Source organism: Corvus moneduloides, chromosome Z (assembly GCF_009650955.1).
Source record: "Corvus moneduloides isolate bCorMon1 chromosome Z, bCorMon1.pri, whole genome shotgun sequence".
In the NCBI taxonomy this organism is placed as follows: domain Eukaryota; kingdom Metazoa; phylum Chordata; class Aves; order Passeriformes; family Corvidae; genus Corvus; species Corvus moneduloides.
This window is the reverse complement of record NC_045511.1, coordinates 51,538,182-51,560,314: the sequence shown is the minus strand read 5'-3', so window position 1 is coordinate 51,560,314 and position 22,133 is coordinate 51,538,182. Positions and strand designations below refer to the sequence as shown.

Genomic DNA, 22,133 nt, shown 5'->3' with positions numbered 1-22,133 from the left:
CTATAAATAAGCACTGATTAATTTTCACTGCAGTCTAGTAGCCTGGTAAGTTTTTGAGTCATGTTCTTTTGAGTCAAAAATCTTTCAAAGGAGAGATTTTTCTGTGACTTGCACACTGTCAGGAAGGAAGGAATTAGATAGAAATCAAGAATTTCTGACTGCTGTCTATGTTCTTGAAGCATCTCTTTCTGCCTCAGTACAAAAATAATCAAAACTCTACAAACTTGAAGCAGTGGCACAAACTTTATGATAGAAATCTCTTAAGCATTGCAGCTACCTATTTCTTTGTTAGTCTTACTGGAGAAAATTGGATTCTTACATTGCTCCCTATTTATTAGTATGTTTTTTACTTAATAATTTTTTAACCCATAGTAATATAAGTCAACCAGCTTTTGATTTAGCTTGGTAGGAGAACAGTGCACTGTTAGCATATCAGGTTTGTTTGGTTTAATACTACATTTTTAGAGGAAAAGAGATCATGCTGGATCAGGCAGTCTGAGGAAGGTGAGCCTGCTGCTGCTTTTTGACTCTCAGATTTTATCACAGTACCTCACTCATACATACTAGGAGAACATCAGAAAAAATTGCTATGTGAATACTTTTCTGTTACTGCCAAGATTTGATACTCTTGTCTGTAGAAGAGAGACTTGAGACTTAGCTGGAGCAAGCTATTAAGATGTTTATTGATGAAGACTCAAAGACTAAACAGGTAGAGCAGCCAAACAGTCTATGCAAAATAATCTATAACCTATGCAATCAAATAGGATACAGATGCAGATTCTGAGGAATCACATATGTGATTACTACTAAATTACAGTTTTCTAGGTACTGAGGTGTAAATCCATTTCTTGTCTCCACAGGTGCCCTCCTCCTCCCACTGCCCAAAAAAAAAAAGAAAATTGGGACAATGTTAAGAACAAAAACCTGATTGAGAGTCCAGCATGTCATCCGAAGGGGTTTCTTACACATCCTCCTTGTGGACTTGAATTCACATGTCTGCATGACTACCATCTAGAGGCATGCACGCACTTAGCAATGGAAGACCTGCCCTCCTTTTCCTCCCCTTGATTTGGCATTTTATTCTTTATTTGCTACATTAGTATCTTGTTTTTTTCTGAGTTTGGGCTGAGCTTTTCATTAACCTTGTACCTCCTTGTCTCTGCCAAAACTTCTCACAAGAAAACAGCCCCCTCATAATTGCCTTTTTGTCATTGGTCCCAGTTTTGCTACATCCATACTCAGATTTCATAATTCATGTTGTTCTATGGGCAACATAAACCTTATGCAGTATTATCAACAGGATTGCTTCAGTGTTGGTGGCTGGGCAGCCCGAAATTCATGCTTTATTGCCATCTTAGAGTGCTTGGATTTAGTTTACATTTTTCAATTCCTGCACAGAATTTTTCTCTTTTAGCTCTCTACCTAGATCCAATTCCTCGTGATGGGGTTCTTACCGTCTGTGCTGGAGTGTGTGCCAGAGCAGCAGGGTACCCTGTTTTTCACACTTTCTCTGTGGCCTGTCATGGATCCTTACTAGGGCCTCAGTGTGAGAGGCTGTGTACTCTACGTTCACTTCTTACTCACTATTTCCTTTATATATCATCCATTTCTTACACAAGTCTTTTTGTTCAATTTGCTAGGAAATAATGTGATATCTCGGTGAAAGATGTAGAGCTGGAACTCTTGGTTTTCTGGCTGTACAGATGCCTGTCAATTTTTTAATAAGCAAGAAAAGCTAGATTCTGTGAAATCTGCAAATCACCAGCATGCAAGTATAGGGCCAAAAGGTTTTCATAGATGTGGATCTAATTGGGTGATTACTGTGGTGGTTTGGGGTTTTTTTGTCCACCTGCTTGGATTGCAGAGACTTGAGACACACTTCTGTAATGATATATTTGCAGAGAGAATCACATGCCTGGGTCTGTCAGCCTGTTTCAAGCAAGGATTACTGACATGCTACTCTGAGGTGTACTAGAAACTATTTTTCACCAACAGAAGCTTTTGGGAAGTGCTTTGGTTGGTTGATTTTGTTATTTGATTTTCTTTTTTCTGAATTAATTCATAGTCACAAAATAATTTCCTCTTGTTTAAAGAAATGCAGAATCATTGAACTGTTTAGGAATGGATTTGAAGGAGAAGCTGATTTCCTCTTGCAAACTGGGTAACACTTATTTCGGAAAATTTAATACAGTGACTTAACCTTAGTGCACCAGATACCACATACTGGAATAAGAACAAGTCTGTGGGTTTTGGTCAAGGAGATTGTTTCTCCAGTTGCATGAATATATCAATGATTTGCAAGTCGCACCAGTGATTCTTTATCCTGTTAATAAAAGGACACCAAGCATAACCTAACAATTTACATGGAAATAATTCTTAATAAACTTGTTGGCCTTTTCAAACTCTAAACTGGTTTGTAAAAAAAAAAAGATATTTTTACAACAGAAGTCAGATATAATACACTTTTTAGTTTAACGGAGAAATTGTTGAATAATTCATCAGATATGGACATCAGCTTAGGATTTTTTATAGTGTGATGTTCTTACAAGAAAACCTGAACTAAAGGCGGGATTTTGGTCTTATGTGGAATTCTCTGCCTACCTCCAGAGGATGTCAAGAAACTTTTTACTCAGTAGTCAGTACATTAACGTCAATGTAAGTTGTTAGTTTTACCAGTGTTATCCTCTTGGAACAGAATTAATATCTGTAATATTATCAGTGATGCAGCCAGGTATTCTCAGTAATACAGTCTGTTTTTGAAAAATCCTATCAGTAAAAAGTAGTGTTACTTTATTATATTCTTTGTACTATATAAATGTATATTAAATGAAATTAATAATATATAAGGATTAATATTGTAATAACAATATAACAATTGCTATAATAAGGTAATTATTATCTATTATTGGTAGTAAGTATTGTATTATCTGTAGTGCTGATGATGTCTATTTTTAGCACAGTGTAAAGCCTGCAGTTCAGCAGTTTCCTTATCTAATATGAAACATTGCAAATCTCATAGAAGGAAAGGATAAAGTAAGTGTGGGCTCAAAATTATTTGATTTTGAATTCTGAAAGTTAATTCTGACTTTGGACTTCTTTGTAATTCTATTAAGGTAGAATTGGACTTCTTTTTATAATTTTTTAAAGGTAACACCTTGTCTTCCAAGGCAGCTGAAGGTAACAAGTACCGTAGAGCAGCTCTAAAAGATTTTGGGAGTAGTAAAGGTCATGGTATTTGTGTTCTGCTGCATCAAAAAAATCCACTGAAACTTTTTTTTAAAAAAAGGCAAAGTATCCTACATAGCTGTGATCACAAAAGTTTCAAGAACCACGAGATTTTATGGTGGCTTGTCTATGCTATTTTTTAATATAATTTATTGAAGGCACAATGGTTTTGCCTGTTTCATAGCCGTACATTGGATAGAAAGGTGTCACTCGTAATGGGTGAGTGTCTTGTGACAGAAATTGTCTTTACAGCTGAAAGTCTACAAAAGTATAAGCAAAGGGTTCTCCATTTACATTTTATTTAAGAGAACACTTAGTGAAATAGACAAGTGTGTATATAAGAATTTTGGGGATTTAAATCATGGATGTTGTTGTCGTATAGTAAGCCAGGCAACATGATTTCAGAGGGTTTTTTGATTTACTGTTGCAGAGTGGTCTGTAAAATGGGCTTTCAGTGCTATGACAGTTGGAGGATTGAGAAGAAGACCAGCAACATGTCTGTCTGTCTTGATTTAAGAAAATTTAAAGAGGTGGACACTCTAAAATGAGTTACCTCCCTTAGTTTCAAACAATCCCTGTCTACCAATAAGGAGAAATATGAGTAGATTGATGGGAGTCAAAAGATAACAGTTTATTAATAAGCAAAACTGCAACAGGCAAAAAAATAACAGTAAATAATCACAGGATACAGAATTGCTAAATCTCACAAACTCCCCCAGAGCAAAGAGAAACCCAAAATGGTGGCAATGCCCCTTCTAGATGGCACCTGCCACAGGGAGACAAAGGGAAAATGGTGCCAGCTCTCTCACCCAGTGTGACGCTGCCCAGGAGGCAAAGGGAGAAAAGATGGCTGCAAACTCTCCCAGGGTAAATCTTTCTATCTACTCATGTGAAGTCAGTTTTTCCCATATTTGCATTTAATTAAAGAGAGTTGAATATATGTCAATATTATTTTCATTATAATTCTTTTCTTTCAGTGAGCTTGTGGTGGATTGACCTTGACTGGCTGCCATCCCTCTACCTCTCTCTCACTCCCTCTCTTCAACAGGATACTGGGGAGAAAATAAGATGGAAAGGCTTTATTGAAATAAAGAGGGAGATTTCCAGTTGCTGTCACGGTCAAAGTAGATTTGATTTGGGGAAAATTAATTTATTGCCAGTTAAAATAGAGTTGCATGGTGAGAAGCAAGGACAAAACGTAAAATGACTCTCCTTGCTCTCCCCCCTCACCTTTTTCCATGCTCAACTTTACTCCTTCATTTCTGACTCTTCCACCTCCTCTTTACTGGGGGAGGGCACTGCACTCCACCCCAGCCCTGCACCCCAGATAGAGCAGCTGCAGCTCAGGAGGGAAAAGTGAGGTAGTTTCTTCTTAAATTATGACTCATATTTGGCAAGTGTTTGCACTGGGAAGCTTGGAGCCTAGAATCAGTTATGGCAGCATGCAGCTGAAGAGCTCCGGGTAGCCTTGGGTTTGCTTAGGGGATGCGGAGTGGGGGGTTTTGGGGTTTTGCAAAAGAGACCAGTATGACTGCCTGTGACTCTGGGCAGGGTCTTTTTGTGAGGTGACAGGAGAAATGCAGGCTTTGGGACCAAAACAGTAAAAAGTGTCATTTTTTGAGAAAAATTAAACAAGTCCCCCACCTTGGTAGGAAATCCAGGGAAGCTAATGTGCTTGCAGATGGTCCTTTGATACTGTCATCCGAGTGCTTAGGTCTGTGGTTGGCAAAGCCCCAGCACCAGCTGGTGCTGCAAGTCTTGGTCCAGACATGGACTTCTGCTGTTCCCGCTGCCGGCTGAGCTCTCACAGAAGGGACCCATCTTCCCCCATATATGTGCATCCATAGGAGGAATTGCCCGGCATATGACCAAAGGAGTTATTTTTGGGGAGGGGGCGGGTGGGAACAGAAACAGTTTGTTTCCATATTTCTTTAAGTCTATTATTTTGAGGAGTTCAGATTCCTTCAGGCAAAAGAGATTGCAAAGAGTTAGAGCCACAGCTGCATTTTCTATTATGCAGAAGTGAGTCTGAGGTGAGGAAAACCTGGACCGTGATGGTACAGAGGCCAGCCTCTTTGGGACATGGGAAATGTGTGGGGATGGAACTTGGCTGCACTTGCCATGGCTGGGAGCCAAGGGAGATGTCATTGCTGCTTGGCAGCCTTTGGCTGCTCTGTTTTGTAGTCACTCAGGTGCTGTTGTACTGCTGTTGTGGGGTGCCAACAAACTCTCACTTGCTTATTTTCCTTTAATTTTTTTTGGTGGTTTAGTTCTTTGCAGTATGTATGGATTATTGATTTTGAGCTTGTTGACTCTTCTTTGTTGCACCTTGACTTGAACATCTCCATTTGCTGATTTTTCTTTATTTTATTTTCGGTGTTATATTCACGTTTCCTGGATGAGCCCTCTAAATATTTGTTTGCATGCTGTTACTCCTATAAGCTGTAAAATAAATCTGTATTTGGCTTCTCAACTTGCTTTGTTAGCTGAACTATGATTGTTATTTTGATTCTGGAACCATGTAGAATTAAGTAACGTAGTACAAAGAATTATTCGGGTGGTTTTAGGGCTTCTTCTTGGGGTTTGGGTTTTTTTCTGTTTGTTTGGTTTGGTTTGGGTTGTGTTTTATTTGAACCTTCAGGGAGGAAAGGGATATTCTGTGTTTGGGTTTTGTTCAATAATGTATCAGTTTTTCTGTTGCTACAGTGATTTCTTTTTCTGTTAGGGTTTTGCTGTTAGGTTATGTTTATCTATTTCGCAGCTATTCATGTGCATTTCTTAGCTCAAAACCTCTCTTCTGCCAACTGATGGTTGGTTGGAAGAAATCTGTTATGTGATCTCCCAGCCTACTCCACAGCAGGTACTGAAGTGCAGTCTGTGGGGGCCATCAGAAATTGCCTTCAAAAGTGTACTTCAGGTCTAAGCTAAAACATATATGTAAACTCACTCTGAGAAACTGTCTCTGATAATCTATTCACTCTTGCAAACTGCAGATTTTTTTTTTGCATGCTCCCCACTTTCCTGTTTCCTTTTTTTCAGACTTTTTTTCCCCTAGAATTGATGAGAGAAGTTCAGAGACTTTCAGAAAAGCCAAACCCCTGGTCATAGGCCTGAAAGAACCATAATTGTTTTCCCAGGACTAATTTTTAATTTATCATGGCTTTAATCAATTTTTTGAAACATTCAGCTTATAGTGACTCACTTTCAGTTCCAGAGTTTGGATGATGTGTATTTGAGCTCAGGATCTGCACAAGTAACTGTCAGCAGTTTGAAAACTGGCCTGAACTTTCGAAAGTCATGAGACTTGGTTGTGTAAAATTCCTACTGTTGACCAAGTGCATTTGTACATAAAGGTTGTTCTATTCAGGTGACTAATTTAACGTGTTTAGAAGTGTGTGGCAGAAGAGCATTTTGGACTCTTAGTTTTTAGTAACCCTTATGGCAGAGTTTCAGAAGACTGTAAGGAAGAGTATGTTGTATTAATATTTTAAAAAGTGATGTCTAATACTTGTAGCATGGTAGCTTGATGTAAGTGCCCTGTAGGATAATGGACTGGATTGTGGGCTGACAAACTTTGAAAATTGCAGGCCTTTCTAAATGGTGTATGCTGCAGTTCAAGCAAGCAAGAACTTAGGGGATCGTAATGGTTTGTGCTTTTAGGAGGCTGAATTTACTGATCATCATGGGGTTTACAACTTCTGTAGAGCTAAAAGTTTACTTGCCCACAGAAGTTCATGTAACTTAATACTGACAGCAGCTACCTGCCTGACTGATTTGAAGCACAGTGTTGAATTCTGTAGTAAACTGGTAATCTTAAAATAATCCTGTAGCAACCTACAAAGGTATGAGAAATACATAGTTCTTTTTTATTTTCATTGCTTTTAAGATCTACTTCCATGTTTAAAGTGATGTCTGTATAACTTAGGTCAAAGATACAAACTACTTATATAGCTTGGGTTATAGGATATCTATGTAACATAATATCAATATAATCTAAATCATGACTTTTTATCAATATAACCTGAAGAATATCAATTTAAGCTGAAGCATGGCCTTCTATACTTATATAGCCTGAATCATAGCTTTTACTTATGTAGCGTGGATCATAACTTCTATACCTATGTAACCTGATACTTATATAACCTGAATCATAACTTTTGATACCCATATGACCTGATATTAATAACTTTTTTTTATACAATGTAATGGCTAGTACATAGTAACTAGTTGTTAAATGCGGAGTAGACAAAAAGAGAGGAGAAGAATAAAACCAAACTTACCAGATGTATAGTTTTAGAAGTAGGTAAGTGTAGTACTAATGAGAAATTGGCAAGTGCAAAGCCAATTAGCCACAAAACGAAGAATTTAGGCCAGTTAAGACCAGATGGACCAAAGGGCATCATAACTGCACATGCCCTGAAGACAAAGTTGAAAAGTTCAAGTGTGAAGAAGACTTCAGAAGCCTTCATCAAAGACCCCCGAAGACCCCCGAACTGGGGAAGTGCAAGCGCAGTGCAAAGAATTATCTAATAACCTTGAGATTATGCTATGTAAATTAGTTCTGGTAAGTATGTGATGATGCTGTAATGACATAGCAACATTAAGGAAAATTTACTGTATAAATATACTACAGCACTAGACAAAGGCGGGTGAGTTAGGAGGAAAAATCCCCCTCACCACCAGCGCTGCAATAAACAAATACCCGCTCTATAGCCATCGGTCTGTGGGGATTTATTTCCAGCCTATCCTTTGGGCATCAAAAATTACTTCAGTGTCTTCCTACCTTCATTTTAAAGCATGTTTCCATGAGAGAGATCTCATCCTCAGTACTTTTTGTCTTGAATTTAAGAAATTAAAAGTGAAAGGATGCTGTAGTATAGCAAAGAAAAGGGAAATCAGCATGCGCATTCTTACAGTGTCACTTATGTAAAGCTCAGGTATTTGAAGGGAGGTCAAACTGTTCCTTTGCCTGATGGATAACCAGGGCATGGATTTTAATTTGAGCTAAATACCACCAAAGAGTAGAGCCTAGAATACCAGTTAAGCTTGGCTTTCAGACAAGAAAGACATTCTGTTATAGGAGGAATGATCCTTCCTTGAAAAGGAATTTTAAAAAACCCCAACAGAGTAATTTGAAATATACCATTCCCTGGAATTATAGGATCTCCCTTACCTAGGTTTAATGGAACATTTAAGAGATACCTTATCTTCTCTTTATAAAATAAAATAAAGCAAAATAATTAGGGCTTGTGTTTCCTGTAGAGAAAGGGTTATGGGTGCCTTTGAAATACATTGCCTTAATAACAACTTCCGAGGATAAGTGAAAAGAGCTATTGACAGTCAGACTGTCTGCAGTCAAAAAGGAGAAAAATACTAACCAATGAATAACTAAGTGCTTCAGGTGTTGAAACAATTCAGGATTGTTCTGTTCTTCCTTTAATTTTAGTCACATTAAATACAATTTACCTTAGAATCACCCTTTTTAGCTGCCACTTTTTTCTACTGTAATTCCACCAGTTGGATGTCTTAATAATATAAAAGGATTTTATAATGTTAAGAATGCATAATAAAATATTTTAAATGGAATATACACTTCTACTAAAATCTAAGTATTGCTATGTAAAAAGAGAAGAAAAAATAATGTACTGAAATGTGAGCCGTCTGAATTCTTTTGGGTGTTGTTTCTCTTTGGAAGGTAGACAAAAGCACTGTGGGGCAGGATACAAATAATTTTTAAAACTAGGCAACTGCCACATTATGTGTTTTTAGAAAATTTTAAATTTATGTACTTTTTTCCTTATGGCTTTAAATGCTGTTACACTGTCATTTTACCTGTTGTCTGTATGGCTTGACTGGGACTGGTCTGTGTGGAGGTTCTAGCTATAAATACTGCGTAGAGATGTGAAAAGTGTGCTTGGGTGACTATCCTCAATTTTCTTTGTTTTCTTTCAAGCTCCCTCCTGTGTAGCTGTATTCTGGTCTTTGTTTCCTTAGCAGGTAGAGACTGGCAAGCATATGGGAAGCTTTGTGGCTTTTACAGTATGCATCTGCTTTTGATTTGCATGATCTGGCAGTAGTGTGTGTGATCTAGTTAACTTGATTAGCATCAACAGATTTTTTTTTTTTCCTTAACCTGATGGGACCCCAGTGACTGCAACCAGGCATCATTTCCATTTCCCTGCTCAGACTGTAATTTCTGAACAAGCTGCACATCTGAGTACCCTGAGCTGTGTACAGTGCAATTGCTAATACTCCTCAAGTTCTGTTGTGAGCTACAGATGCGGAGAAATGCCAGCCTTCATTAGCGTTTAATTATGTCTGGGGAGCAGATTTCATGTGCAGTCGCCTTGGAGCAGCTATTTCCAGTAACAGGCTTGTGCTGAAAAAGTAGGTCTCAGTCAAGATCTTCCTCAGTTCAGAGAAATGAGTGATGCTGAAGTCCTCCCTGTTTGAATGAGTAACCCTTCTCTCATCAGCTCTGGGGTGTAGCACAGGCTGTATCTTGCTTTGAAGCTCATGGAAGGCACAGAAATTGCTAGTGTTACGAGCTAGGAAAAAAATTTGTTTGGGAAGACGGGAGCAGGCAGACATGTCTGGTGAGGCCAGCCAAATTCAGGTAGGTGCTGGTCTAGCCGCACAGGCTTCCTGCTAATGAAAATCTCAAGTGTGCATCTGCTCGTGGTGTGTCTGCTTTAGTGCTGACTAGTGGCCGCAGCATTTCAGAAAGGTTGTAACAGTGGAAGATGTGCTTGAGAGTTTTTTACCTCATCACTCAGGACTATGCTTGGAAGTAAATGTACGACATTTTCCCATATGGTTTTGGAGATGGCTGTGGGGCTATCTGTGCAGTAGGGCACTGTAACACAGCTACCAATCTGTGCAAAAATACAAGTGGCAGATCAAATTTCCTTCCAGCCTTTGGAAACTTGTGAGCTGGACTGTGTAGCTTTGATTTTCTTTTTTTAATGTAGACTGAATCAGCAGCTTTTCCTTGAAATAGAAGTAGTAAAATGATCTGCAAGTGTTAGTAGAATTTGATGGTTAGAGATGAGATTGGGCTTATTATGTGGGCTAAAATGGTAACAGAAAATAGAGTAGAAGAGAAGGCTGTCCATGTAGGGAGGAGAGAAAAGTTAATCTCCTGTAACCTACACTATGCGTTCCTACTTCCTCCTCCTTTGCATCTGTTATTTTGTGCCATAGTTCTTGTTTCTTGTGAGGTTTTTTTTTCCCCTGCTATATACCTACAAGACTGAATCTGTTGAAGTAGCATTTAATTCCAGGAATATTGCGGTTTGAAACCACTAAGGTTTGGTTTCTTCTTTTTTTTTTTCTTTTTTTTGTAACTTCAGTTGTGACTATAACCTTTAAATGAAATACCTTTGTTAGTGGGATTTCACTGTTCGTTCATGAGTTTTTGCTAGCCTGCAGCCCTTAAATATTCTTGCTTACCTGATTTCTGTGAATGGAAGCAGATACCTGATGTCTTGCTCTCACTCAGAAATATGTAATAAGAGACAAACTAGCTAGTACTTAAAACCCCCTTCTCAATAATGCAGTCCAGATATGTATCAGGTCCTTGAAGAGAAGTCTATTATATGGTAGAAAGTATTAGCTCAGTTGTTTTGGCTGGCAAGAATTGAATGGAAAGGAACTTGCATGTTCACGACTAAATACTTGGGAATTTTAGTTACCTCATTTCTCTGTCTGGCTCATACTTCCCCACTCTGAATAATACCTCCACATTTTACATATTGTCTTTGACAATTACTTTCTCAGAGAAAGCCTTGAAAAAGTCATTGTCAAAAAACCACATAATAAAGTGTAAGTCTAATAAAAACAAAAATTGAAATAATAGTTGTCTATTTTGAGGTGTTTCCCTTTCCTGGTATAAAGATAGGGTGGAGGGTTGGGGTTGGGAAGGATTGTATAATCCAGTGTTTTTGGTAACTACGTGTTGCAGTTGCCAGGCAGTGGTACATTTTTAAATACATCAAAGGCAAGCAAGTTCTGGATCGTATCTATCCCGATTTTTCAGCTTAAGTCAGGTATAGCTCCTTTGAAACTCATGAAGTAAAATGAATTAAAGGACAATCAGATCTTCTGGTTCTATGCTGTCTGAACCACGATTGCTTTTCATGAGGGAATATCCTTAGCTTGAAATTCTCAGGTAATAATGAGTCTCTCAGAACACGTGTTTACTGATTGTGTGACAGAAGTTATTACGGTTTCAGCACTATTTCTGTACCATTTCCAGGAGTTAAAACAGTGTTCTGTGACTCACTTGTCTCAGCTGAAAGAAGCTGATGAGGCTGACACATTAAGTAGCTGGACTTCACTGTCTTTTGTTTAGCTTGGTATTCCTTAAAGCCGCATATTTGCTGAAAAGCAGCCTATCTCATTCTAGCAAACCCTTCATCTTTTCTTGAAGTGGTCTCAACACCATACAAACATTTCTGTATGCCTAACAAATCCACCAAACCTGTGGACTGATTGCATAAAAGAATTCAAAAATCTAGAGTTTAACTCGCTTGAAAACTTTGCTTCCTGTAACAAAATTGGTATTTTGAGGAGGGAAAGTTGAGGGGTGTCTCAATGACTCGTCTGTCTCGCTTGTATCCAAGATAGTTGTTTCAAGACTGTGCAACGCTGGCCAAGATGCCTCTGATTAAGACTGTTACAGCTAGAAAGGTTGGATCAAGCCTTTATGTGTAGCCAGAGGAGGAAAATCCAAGGGGTTTTTGGACATATGTGTTCTTATTGTGTAAATGAGGCTTGAGGCCTTCTTATTCACTCTGAAGGTAGCCATGCCCTGCAGTTCACTGGATCATATAATTTAATTCTGTCTATGTTTATTCTGTATTGCACTATTAATGACTCTTAAAGGGATGGAAAGGGTATTGGACTTCCTGGGATGATCTTTTCTTTTTTCCTTTTGGTAGGTTATATCTAATCCCTCTGTTTAAATAGAGAGAAAAATATAGTCTTCATTGTTATAAAATGTCACTAGTGTAAGGATGACATAATTTGAATTCAGAATTCATCACTGGGGAGACAGCATTTTCCACTGTATTCTCTGGGACACACAGAGGAGAAAAAAAGGTAAATTACAAACAACCATGAGCTTAGATTTAGTATAGATTCACTTCTCATAGTGGTACTCTAACAGAGATTGGTGCTAGTTTCACATTGTAATATTGATTTTAAATGCTGTGATACTCTGACATTACTTAGGTACAATTTTAATTTTTCGTTCTCCTTCGAAAATTGATATTATTTGTATAACTAGAATACCAGAGTAACAATTCCAGCATTCAAAGTTTTAGGTTATCTGTCTGCTACTTAAAAATGCAATACCTGACACCCAGGAATAAACCCAGCAGTGACCTGTCAGAAAATAGCGCCAGAGCAAAAGAGAACCCCATATTTCCTTAGTTTAGCTGTTAATAGTACTTTTTCTTAGGAAGCTTAATCATTTTGGTGGTGACAATAGTCAGTTTTATTTCCTCAACCAATTATGATCTGGGATTTGTGATCTATTTTTTAACGTGTTTTTGGTCTTGTGTGTCTAATTGTTGCACTTCACTGCAGAGGTTGCCTGTGGTTCCTTGTCAGGATTTTTCTCTACTGCTTTTGGTTAATGTCTTCTGTTTGGCCCATAATATCTGGTAGCCTTCTTCTGGCAGCAGATGGATGGCTTCCATCCATGTATTGCTTCTATTTCTTGTGCAGGCAGAACTTCAGTGTTAGGTGGTGAGAAGGATCTGTTCCTTTTCTAATCTGAGTGCTCCCCATCTCCTGGGCCCTGAAGTATTTATGAGATCTGGACTGTCTGCACTGAAGATTACTGAATGGTGCTTCTTGCTCAGGAGTGTATTTTAGCTTTGAATAAGATGTGAGTTGGAAGGGGAGAAAAGTTTAACATGTTTTGAGTGCTCTTAAAGCTGGTAGTTCTAGATGTGTCTACTATAAGCGAAAGTTGGGGGTTCTTGTGTGCAGAGCAATACTGTGCATGCAGCTTTTCTGCTTTACAGTTACTGTAAGTGTTCACAGTTGTTCAGCCTCATTATTATGAACCAATATGTGTATGTGTGTGCATATGTGTGCATATGTGGTGGGATGTTAATGTCACTTTCCAGGTGCTGCTTTTGCTGACTGGCAAGAAATAAAAGTTTCACAGCTTTTTTATTTAAAGCTGTTTTGGATGAGCTTACTTAGCACATGGCAGCAGAAGCAATGAGGTTTCCCAGGCAGGTTGCAATTCAGAAAAGAGAGTTATCTAACACAGGAGGAGAACTCCCTCGAAGTGGGCATGGCATATGTTGTTAAATTCTCTGAAATTTCTTACCATAGGGGCACTTAAAAGAAAAAGAAAAATTAAGGTGGTTCTCAAAGACATACGTTTGCTAAAAGACTACGTTGTTTTCTTGAGAGGTTGTGCTCATCTGTCTTGTTGAGATCTGTACAAGTGAAACATTGGTGTATTGCTGAAGTCAGGAAAAACAGAGGTGCTTTATGAAATTCCTCAGAGAGTGTGCCAAGAAGACTTGCACTTGAGGTGGGTTGCCTTTGAAAATTCAGTCAGAGGTCTCTGTTTTCCTGGGGTGATTTGGAGTTATGTGGAAGTATGTTAGAAGAATGTCTATTTTTCATAGAAAACGTAGGTAAATGTGGCTGAAGTATTTTAAGGAAGGCAAAACTATTTTGCTCACATACTCAACTGCAAAATAAGAGGAAACAGTTATGCTTCTTATAAATGAAATATTTAATTAAAATTAATATTTAATTTAAAATAATATATATGTGTGTAAATAACCCCTCATGACAATACAGGCTGGGACTGGTGGAGATAAGTAGCAGTTCTGGGACAAGGCTTGGGCAGCAGAATAAGGGTCAGCAGCACCTGGGGCAGTGTGAGATGGACGTGGTCCTGACAGCCAGGGTAGGGCAGGAACCATCCCCTCTGCTCAAAGCCTACCAGAGCCTACCTGGGTGCTGCCTCCCTTTTGAGTTCCCAATACAGGGGTGATACTGGTGGGAAATGATGGGAAGCCACAGAGACACAGGAGAGGCTGCAGGACCAGGGCTGCTTCAGCTGAGAAGTGGGTTGGCTTCCATGTCAACATACCAGGGGATGGGGAAGATGCAGCCAGGGTCCTCACAGTAGTGTATGGTGAGAGGGAGGGTTGGAGGCAGCTGGGAGGTGCTCAAACAGGGGAAATTGAAACTGACTATAAGGAAGAAATATTTTCGTCACAAGGACAGTCCAGCACTGAAGTTGGGGCCCAGACAAGCTGTTGCCTTCACCGGTCGTGGAGATTATCAAACCCCAACTGGATAAGGCTCTGAGAAACCTGGTCTTAGCTCAAAGACCTAGGGGTTGGGCAGGGTTGGACTGGAGACCTCCTGTGGTCCCTTCCTCAGTTTTCCTCCTATGCTCTATGTGACAGAAAAACGTGTGTGTGTGTGTGTGTGTGTGTGTGTGTGTGTAGTCTTGGTTCCATGTGGCACACAGCTTTGTTCTGAGACAGTAACTGTAGTATACAGATGTATCGAGAGTGCGAGCTTTTATTCAAGTCAAGATTAAACTGTGGAAATACAATGCCTAAGACTCTTATAAAATAAACTCCTAGAGTAATATTTGGAAGAAGAATAATAATAATAGTTTTTATTATTATTTATTTATTATTATTATATTTATTATATAATTATATATTTATTATATATATATTTATTTATTATATATTTATTATTTATTTATTTATTTATTTATTGTATATTTATTATATAATTATATATTTATTATAATTATTATTTATTTATTTATTCTTATTAATAATGATAATCACTTTATGTCTGCCTGCTTATACAAGAAATCAAACAATTATTCATCTGGAATTGGGTAAGAAATAACAAACCAAGTTGGAATCTGAATACTCACGCTTTCACCTTTTCTTACTGCATGTCTTTTGCTGAGAGGAACTTGGCATGGGTGTTGTGGTCTTGCTCTGAAATGATAGGTTGCCCTTTGATGGTGTTTTAAAGTAGTAGAGAAAAATTCTTCAACTTTCAACTTTATGTTGTTTAAGAAATATGTGTATATATTAGTTTTTTTCTTCTTTACAGACAGGAAGGTAGTTTAACCTTCAGCAAAGAGTTAGTTGCAGTAGTAATCAACCTCTGATTTCTCTGTTGCAGAGACAGATTTATCCATCAAGTCGTGTGTGCAAAGCTAAGAGCGCTTACAGAGCACTTTCCCATATTTGATTATCAGAGCACAGCTGCTGTTCTGAGTAATTAATATGAGACTGTAATATCATTCAGATGGGTGCTGTGTCTGTATTTCCAAGTTTGGATAACCTCTCTTGTTTATATTCTCTTCTGTCTATGGCGTTTTATGTAGGTTATTGTTTTTTGTTTGTTTGCAGGAAATAAAGTGCTTTTTGCAGATCTGGTGGGAAAGATCAGGCAGACCTTGTATTTGCTTTAGGAAAATCCTGCTAAAAATAAAAAGTGTGGGATTCAGTAGTCTTCCAGCTACCAGATATGAAAAGGGATTTAGTAACTTCTAACCCCCAATCTTAATAGGTGTTCTTTAATTCACTATCCTAAAGACTGATGGTTAAATCAGTAAAATAAATGTTCTTGACTCAGAAGATTACTTTCTGTTGAAGGTTACTGGGTCTGAGGTGACCTAAGAACATTCATTCCGCTCAGACTTCTAAGTTAACTTACTTTCAAAACACTAAAAATTTTAGATTTCAAAATAAATAATAATTTATTGTTTTCAAAATTTAAAAGTTGAATTTAATTAATAGGAGGAAAGGCAAACAGAAGAGCATTTTTCAGTAAAAAACTTCTAGTAAAGGTTAACATTTCCTTCTCATCCCTTCAAAAGATACAACCTTGAAAGTTTTGGAATATCAGTAGTTGAAGTCAACTTCAAGTTCAAAGAGAATTCTTTGAATGAGAAATATTTTACAAGCAGAACGTTGGAAACTTTAGCTTTGTCAAAGGAAAATGTTGGGTCTCTCAGGTGTTTTTTAGCCGTATTTTGTATGGTTTGTAATCTCTGTAATTTGTTTCTCACTGCTAAGACATGTCAGTGATGCTGTCTATCCATAAAATTCATTATGTTACAAGCATATATTAAGACTTCTAAGACAGGATAACATATTTTCAGCAATTATTGGAACTTAGGTTACGTGTGATAAAATTTCAGAAAGTTGATCATTATCCTGTGTTTATGTGTAACCTAATTTCTTTTGACAAGCACTACCCTTTTTCTGGGGGTGACCGATGACACTTAGCCACGAGTCAGGGGCTACTACAAACACAACAAATTTAAGGTAGATTTTTTTTAACCAGCCCTCTATTTTAGCCTAATTCTGTCTATGTGAAAAAGAGTGGGAATTTTATAATCTACTTCAATGAAAGTAGGCAATATTAAAGAACCTTCCCAGCCTGACCATTCATGAGACTCTGGCAGTCAGACTCCCACCGCCGGAGACTGTCACTGCTGGGACGGAAGCCCCCTCACGGCGGCCAGTCCAGTGACCTGATGGTCCCCACCTGACTCCTACACATTCTCTCGGGGTCAGCCCAGGTTTCCTGGCCAGTTTGACCCCAGGTTTACCGCAGCAGAGGCTTGGATGTCTCTTTTGTAAAGTCATTTATTCACGGTGTGGTAACACAGAAGCAGCTCAAGCTCTGAGCCTCCAAGGAGGGAGCCTGAACAAAGGAACCCCTAGACTTTCATCCCCTCACAGTCCAAGTGCTCCAAAGTCTCGCTTTCCTTCCTGAATCTGTGGCTCCAGCCATGTCTCAGTCCATCCTGTCCATCCACCTGGCCGGCACCAGCATCTTCACGTCCTCTATTATGCAAAGAGTTGGCACTTCCCGGCCTCTTGCCCGGGGCTGCTGCCACCCGGAGCTCAATCTGCAGCTCACACTGCGGGCTGCAAACCGAGTTACCTGCAGAGAATGTATGCGTCTGCTGTAATCCTCCTTGGGAAGGACTTTTCAAGGAGCTGTTGCACCTTGGCATGTTCACCCTTTTAGTGGGCTAAAAGTGGAAAGCTCTCCAATCTTGTTCTTGCTTACTTAACATATCATATGCCGTGCTGAGGGGAGAGTGTTTGGTGTATTAGTTCTGGTGCACATCAGCATGTACACCTGTACTCTGCCCATTCTTTCCTAATGGCTTGGAAGTCTTAGCTGAAAAAGACCTTATCTTGTTGCTGAAGCCTTACTAACACAGCTTCCTTAGCTGGAAAAAATAAACTGAGTTGTTTCGTGGTTATTTTGAAAAGGGATTAGTTTGTGTACAACATCCTTATAGGTCCAGCTAATACGATTTATTAGCTATTACTTTACAATTGTAATTTTTTTAAGGACTCCTGTGTTTAAAAGGCTAGAACATTAGGTGTAACAAAATCAAGGAGTGTTCACTGAGCTGGACAGTGTACCTTCTGGATTTCCTGTGGCAATATAGTACTAGTGACTCACAGCTTGGCTTGCCAGCCTGTCAACTTTTCTAATAGAGAGCAACTGAAATTGCTGTTGTTCTCTCATCACAGGAAGTTATTCCCAGTGCTCTTCTGCACAGAGCTCATTTAGTCAGCAAAGTGCCACCTGAGCCTCCCTGCCTCAGTTTACAAGATTTGATCCAAGTTCTATTTCACATTCACATTAATTTTTTTAGTTGGTAATTGACACATGCTTTTATAGCTCCTTCAAGTTGGCAGTTTTCCAATAGGTACTTTTTTTTTAGTACTTACCAGTATGTCACATGCTAGAGCTGTATTTTATTTATGGGTATGTGGCTTGATTTAAGTACCTAAAAGGACATTACATGTCCTCTTCATGACACTGCATCTTAAAAACATAGGGCAAAGTTCCAAATAGCTGGAGCTGTTCTATAAAAATGAAACCTTATGAGCTAGATGGGCCTGTTTCTGTTCCCTGTAATTTTTTTTACTATTGGCAGACCTCTCTAGTGATTATGTAATCTCTTGAGATCTTCTTTACTCGAAGTCAGCAAGGCTGAAATGTGCTACTGGTCTCAATGTGGTGAGCGTTATGAGTATTAGTGATGTCTTCTCCATATTGTAGGAAAGAAGCTGTCTTTACTGATGATAGATAGCTACCAGAAGGATAACTGTACCTAGCTAACGTGCTTTTCTAGGGAGAAGAAACAGGTGGTTCAGATGTACTGCATCCTGAGAGTGCACTTTTTATTTCTCCTGATTCTTTGAAAGTGCGTAGGGTGACTAGCTCACCTGAAGAAGTGTTGAATGCATGGCTGTCATGTATCTGAGCAACTGCAGACTTCTGTGACACACTTCTGCTGTTTTACATTACTCCCTTTGCTCCGAGTTAGTGAGCTACAGCTCACTACAGAGTGCTGGAGCAAAGGTGAAATATTTCTGTTATATCTGCCATGGTTCAGCTCCTGGCAAAAATTAGCTTTTCTAATAGGCCAGCATCGTTGCAATGCCACTGCAGTCCATACAAGCATCTCCAAGGGCTTGTTTGGAAAGGATTCTTCCACAAAGAATTTGTCCATGGAAGTGAGAAGTGCAGTCCCCAAGGGTGTTGTTGCTGGTTGCTGCTGTTGGAGATTATTTGCATGGGAGATCATACTGTTGTGCTGTCTATAACCTGACTGCAGAGCTAAGTCAAGTGTTTGTCTGCTGGGAAGGAAGGGTGCATTTTGTTGCTTCTGTTTATTGACTCCACTTTTTTTTTATTGGGAGTGATGTCAGAGTTTGTTTTTTTTTTTTTATTTCTTTGCAGCTGTGATAGACAAAATGTCAACAGAATAAGTGACCTACTCTCCAAAACTTGCCATGAACCATTTGGTTGGACCACCTGAGGGGGAGATCAGTGAAGAGCCAGCGAACGGAGCAGTGAATGAGTCAGTGGAGGCTGACCTGGAGCACTCCGAGGTGGAAGAGGAACAGAGGTATGCGGCTCGCTACCCAAGGCATACCAGCAGCAGCCACGTGGGTCTGTCTGGGCAGGAGGAGGAAGGCATGTTAGCTCGGTCAGCCAGCACTGAGAGTGGTTTCCACAATCACACAGATACTGCAGAAGGGGATGTGATAGCCACAGTGGAGGACAGTTACGACATCGAGAGAGTGCAGGAAAACGAGGATGAGAGTGCATATGCAGTGCAGTACAGGCCTGAGTCTGAGGAGTACACAGAGAATGCCGAGGCGGAGCATGGTGAGGCCATTCACAACCGAACATTGCCCAATCACTTACATTTCCATTCCATCGAGCACGAGGAAGCCATGAATGCAGCCTACTCAGGCTATGTCTACACACATCGCCTCTTCCACCGAGGAGAGGATGAGCAGTATGCTGAGGCTTACGCTGACTATGGACTGCAGGAGCATGTGTATGAGGAAATAGGAGACACACCAGATCTCGATGGCAGGGAGGGCATCCAGCAGTATGAGCGGGAGAGGGAAGAAGCCGACAATTACCGCAAGGAGGCACTTGGTGCCCGCCTTCACCATTATGATGAACGGTCTGACGGAGAGTCTGACAGCCCTGAAAAGGAAGCAGAGTTTGCCCCTTACCCAAGAATGGACAGTTACGAGCAAGAGGAGGACATTGATCAGATTGTAGCAGAGGTGAAGCAGAGCATGAGCTCCCAGAGTTTAGACAAGGCAGCTGAAGACATGCCAGAGTCAGAGCAGAGTCTCGAGCACGGTCAGGCTCTTGTCAGTGGTGGGCATGAAAGTAATGGCCAGCTCACATCTGGTTCTCGAGTTACATCCAGCTCGGGAGAATCTGTACAGAGGTACAGCAAGGAAAAAAGAGATGCAATTTCACTGGCCATCAAGGATATTAAAGAGGCTATTGAGGAAGTGAAGACAAGAACCATCCGTTCTCCCTACACTCCTGATGAACCTAAGGAGCCTATCTGGGTGATGCGGCAGGACATCAGTCCATCCAGGGATTCTGACGACCAGAGGCCACTAGATGGAGATGTGAGTACACAAAGTTTTCACCTCCCAGGTTATCTGTGTCTCATTCCTTTGTGACATGTATGGCAGTGAAGGAGGGTGCATTTCATTCCTGTTCTGTGTCTCATTCTTGAACGAGTGCTTTGTTTTAAATTTGTACTCCAGAGAGCATAAGAGAAGTAAACATGCATTATCATGTAGCCAAATTTTTCTTTATTAAACTCTGCTGACCCCAGGTATGCTGTACAAGCATTTGTCGCATGATGCTCTTTACTTGTCTTTTCTGAAACAAATGCTGTTATATTTTTTACTGCCGTAATATTTTACCAAACATTTTCTTACTATCTTTGTGTGCTTTTGTTAACTCTATGTTTCATTTTCTGTCACATAACAATCCCAACAGTTCTGTCAGAAATCTGTTAATACTCTTTATGATGGTATCACAGATCAGATTCATATTCTAGGAAAGTTGCATGTCAAGTTGCCTTCTCTAGAAATATGTTATGAACCTCAGTGTATTATATTATCACTGTAAAGTGTATTTACAGCAACCTGAGTATTGAAGGCAGTTTTTCAGATTTACAGCGTCGGCATTTCTGAAACTCTGTACTTTTGGCATAAGGTTTAACTTGAATCAGGATTGTCTACCAGGTTGTGGTTCCAGCTGTCTGTAAGATAATATTGACTTTCAAGTTTTATGAGTTTTCTGCTTTATTTTATAAAATAAAGTTATAAACAACTATTAAATGGGTTAAATTTATGCCTGATATGAAAAGAGCTGGTAGGGTAAATTTACTGACCAAAAATAATCTATTACATGTTCCTGTGTTGTTATTTCAAGGGCAAGTCCCTGCAAACATTTGCTCCCTCCTCTTTATTGCTGTGAAATGTTTTCTGTGACCTTTATTTGGGGGTTTTTTTTGGAAGAATAGCGGAAGTAGAACTTCTTGTGTGTTATTTGGTATTTTAAACTGAGCTGTTGTAAGGTTCTACGAATGCATCAGAACTATTCAAGATACCTCAGCTGCTGCAAAGGGAATTCAGATGGTGAAAAAAGTTCACATGCCATGTAGATCTGTGACAGGCTACTGATTTGTTTATCTGCCTTCAAAATTAGGAAAGCTAGTATTCTACAAATGGGAAGAGATTTTTGGAGCATGGTGTTTGAGATGCTGAAAAAACATGCAAGCTGATTGAGACATTTAGCTTCCAGATTTTATTTTTCCTGCAAAACTGTTGGAAACACAGTGATGAGTATGTTTAAGTTTTTTTCTTGATGCTTAATAGAAAACCTAATTGAATCTTTAAAAAAGGCCAAACAAACAACTATATTGCAGAAGTTACTTCTACAAATATTTTTAAAATTATGTCTGTAATGGAGTTGATTTGCAGTCACATGAAGGCTGAAGAAATCTTCCCAGATTATTTTATGGGGGAAACAGTTATTTTTAACTTAACTTCGAAAATTTGCAAAATTGAAATTATTTCTGTCCCCATTTTTAAATAGATCACATTACTCTTTTGCTACACATTTTGTTTACTGTATTGTCTGTTAATACTGTCATTGGTTGGAGGATCAAAGAACTTCCTGTTGCTTCCTGATTGATTATAACACTGAGTACCGTGATGGTCTTGGTGAGGTTGAGGGTCCTGAGAGCACCAAGTTCTTCCTGAAGGTGCTTCACCTGCTCTCCAAAATCCAGGTGCATCTTGCAGAATTGAACTTTTCTGAGATGTGCTGATATCACTCAGCCTGGTATGCTCATATAATGAACAAAACAAGTGTTTTTATTGGTCTCTGCATACATTAGATATTGAAGTACATAGAGGTTCCCATTTTGCACCAAAATTTAATTTCTCATTCAATATTTTTCTTACCGTGTCAGATAAGAACCTGTCTGAAATTTTCAGGGCTGGCTGAAATCAAAA

At 39.2% G+C, this 22,133-nt stretch overlaps 1 protein-coding gene across 3 annotated transcripts in view; it reads left to right on the top strand.

Moving 5' to 3' along the window:
• Nucleotides 1-22,133, top strand: part of APBA1 (amyloid beta precursor protein binding family A member 1) — an 89,892-nt gene that overhangs the window by 26,443 nt on the left and 41,316 nt on the right. For all 3 annotated transcript variants that reach the window (XM_032097176.1, XM_032097174.1, XM_032097175.1), the window contains one exon: nucleotides 19,024-20,228. In XM_032097176.1, the coding sequence (XP_031953067.1) occupies nucleotides 19,077-20,228 (1,152 nt within the window). In that variant the 5' untranslated portion in view covers nucleotides 19,024-19,076. The remainder of the gene's footprint in view (nucleotides 1-19,023; nucleotides 20,229-22,133) is intronic.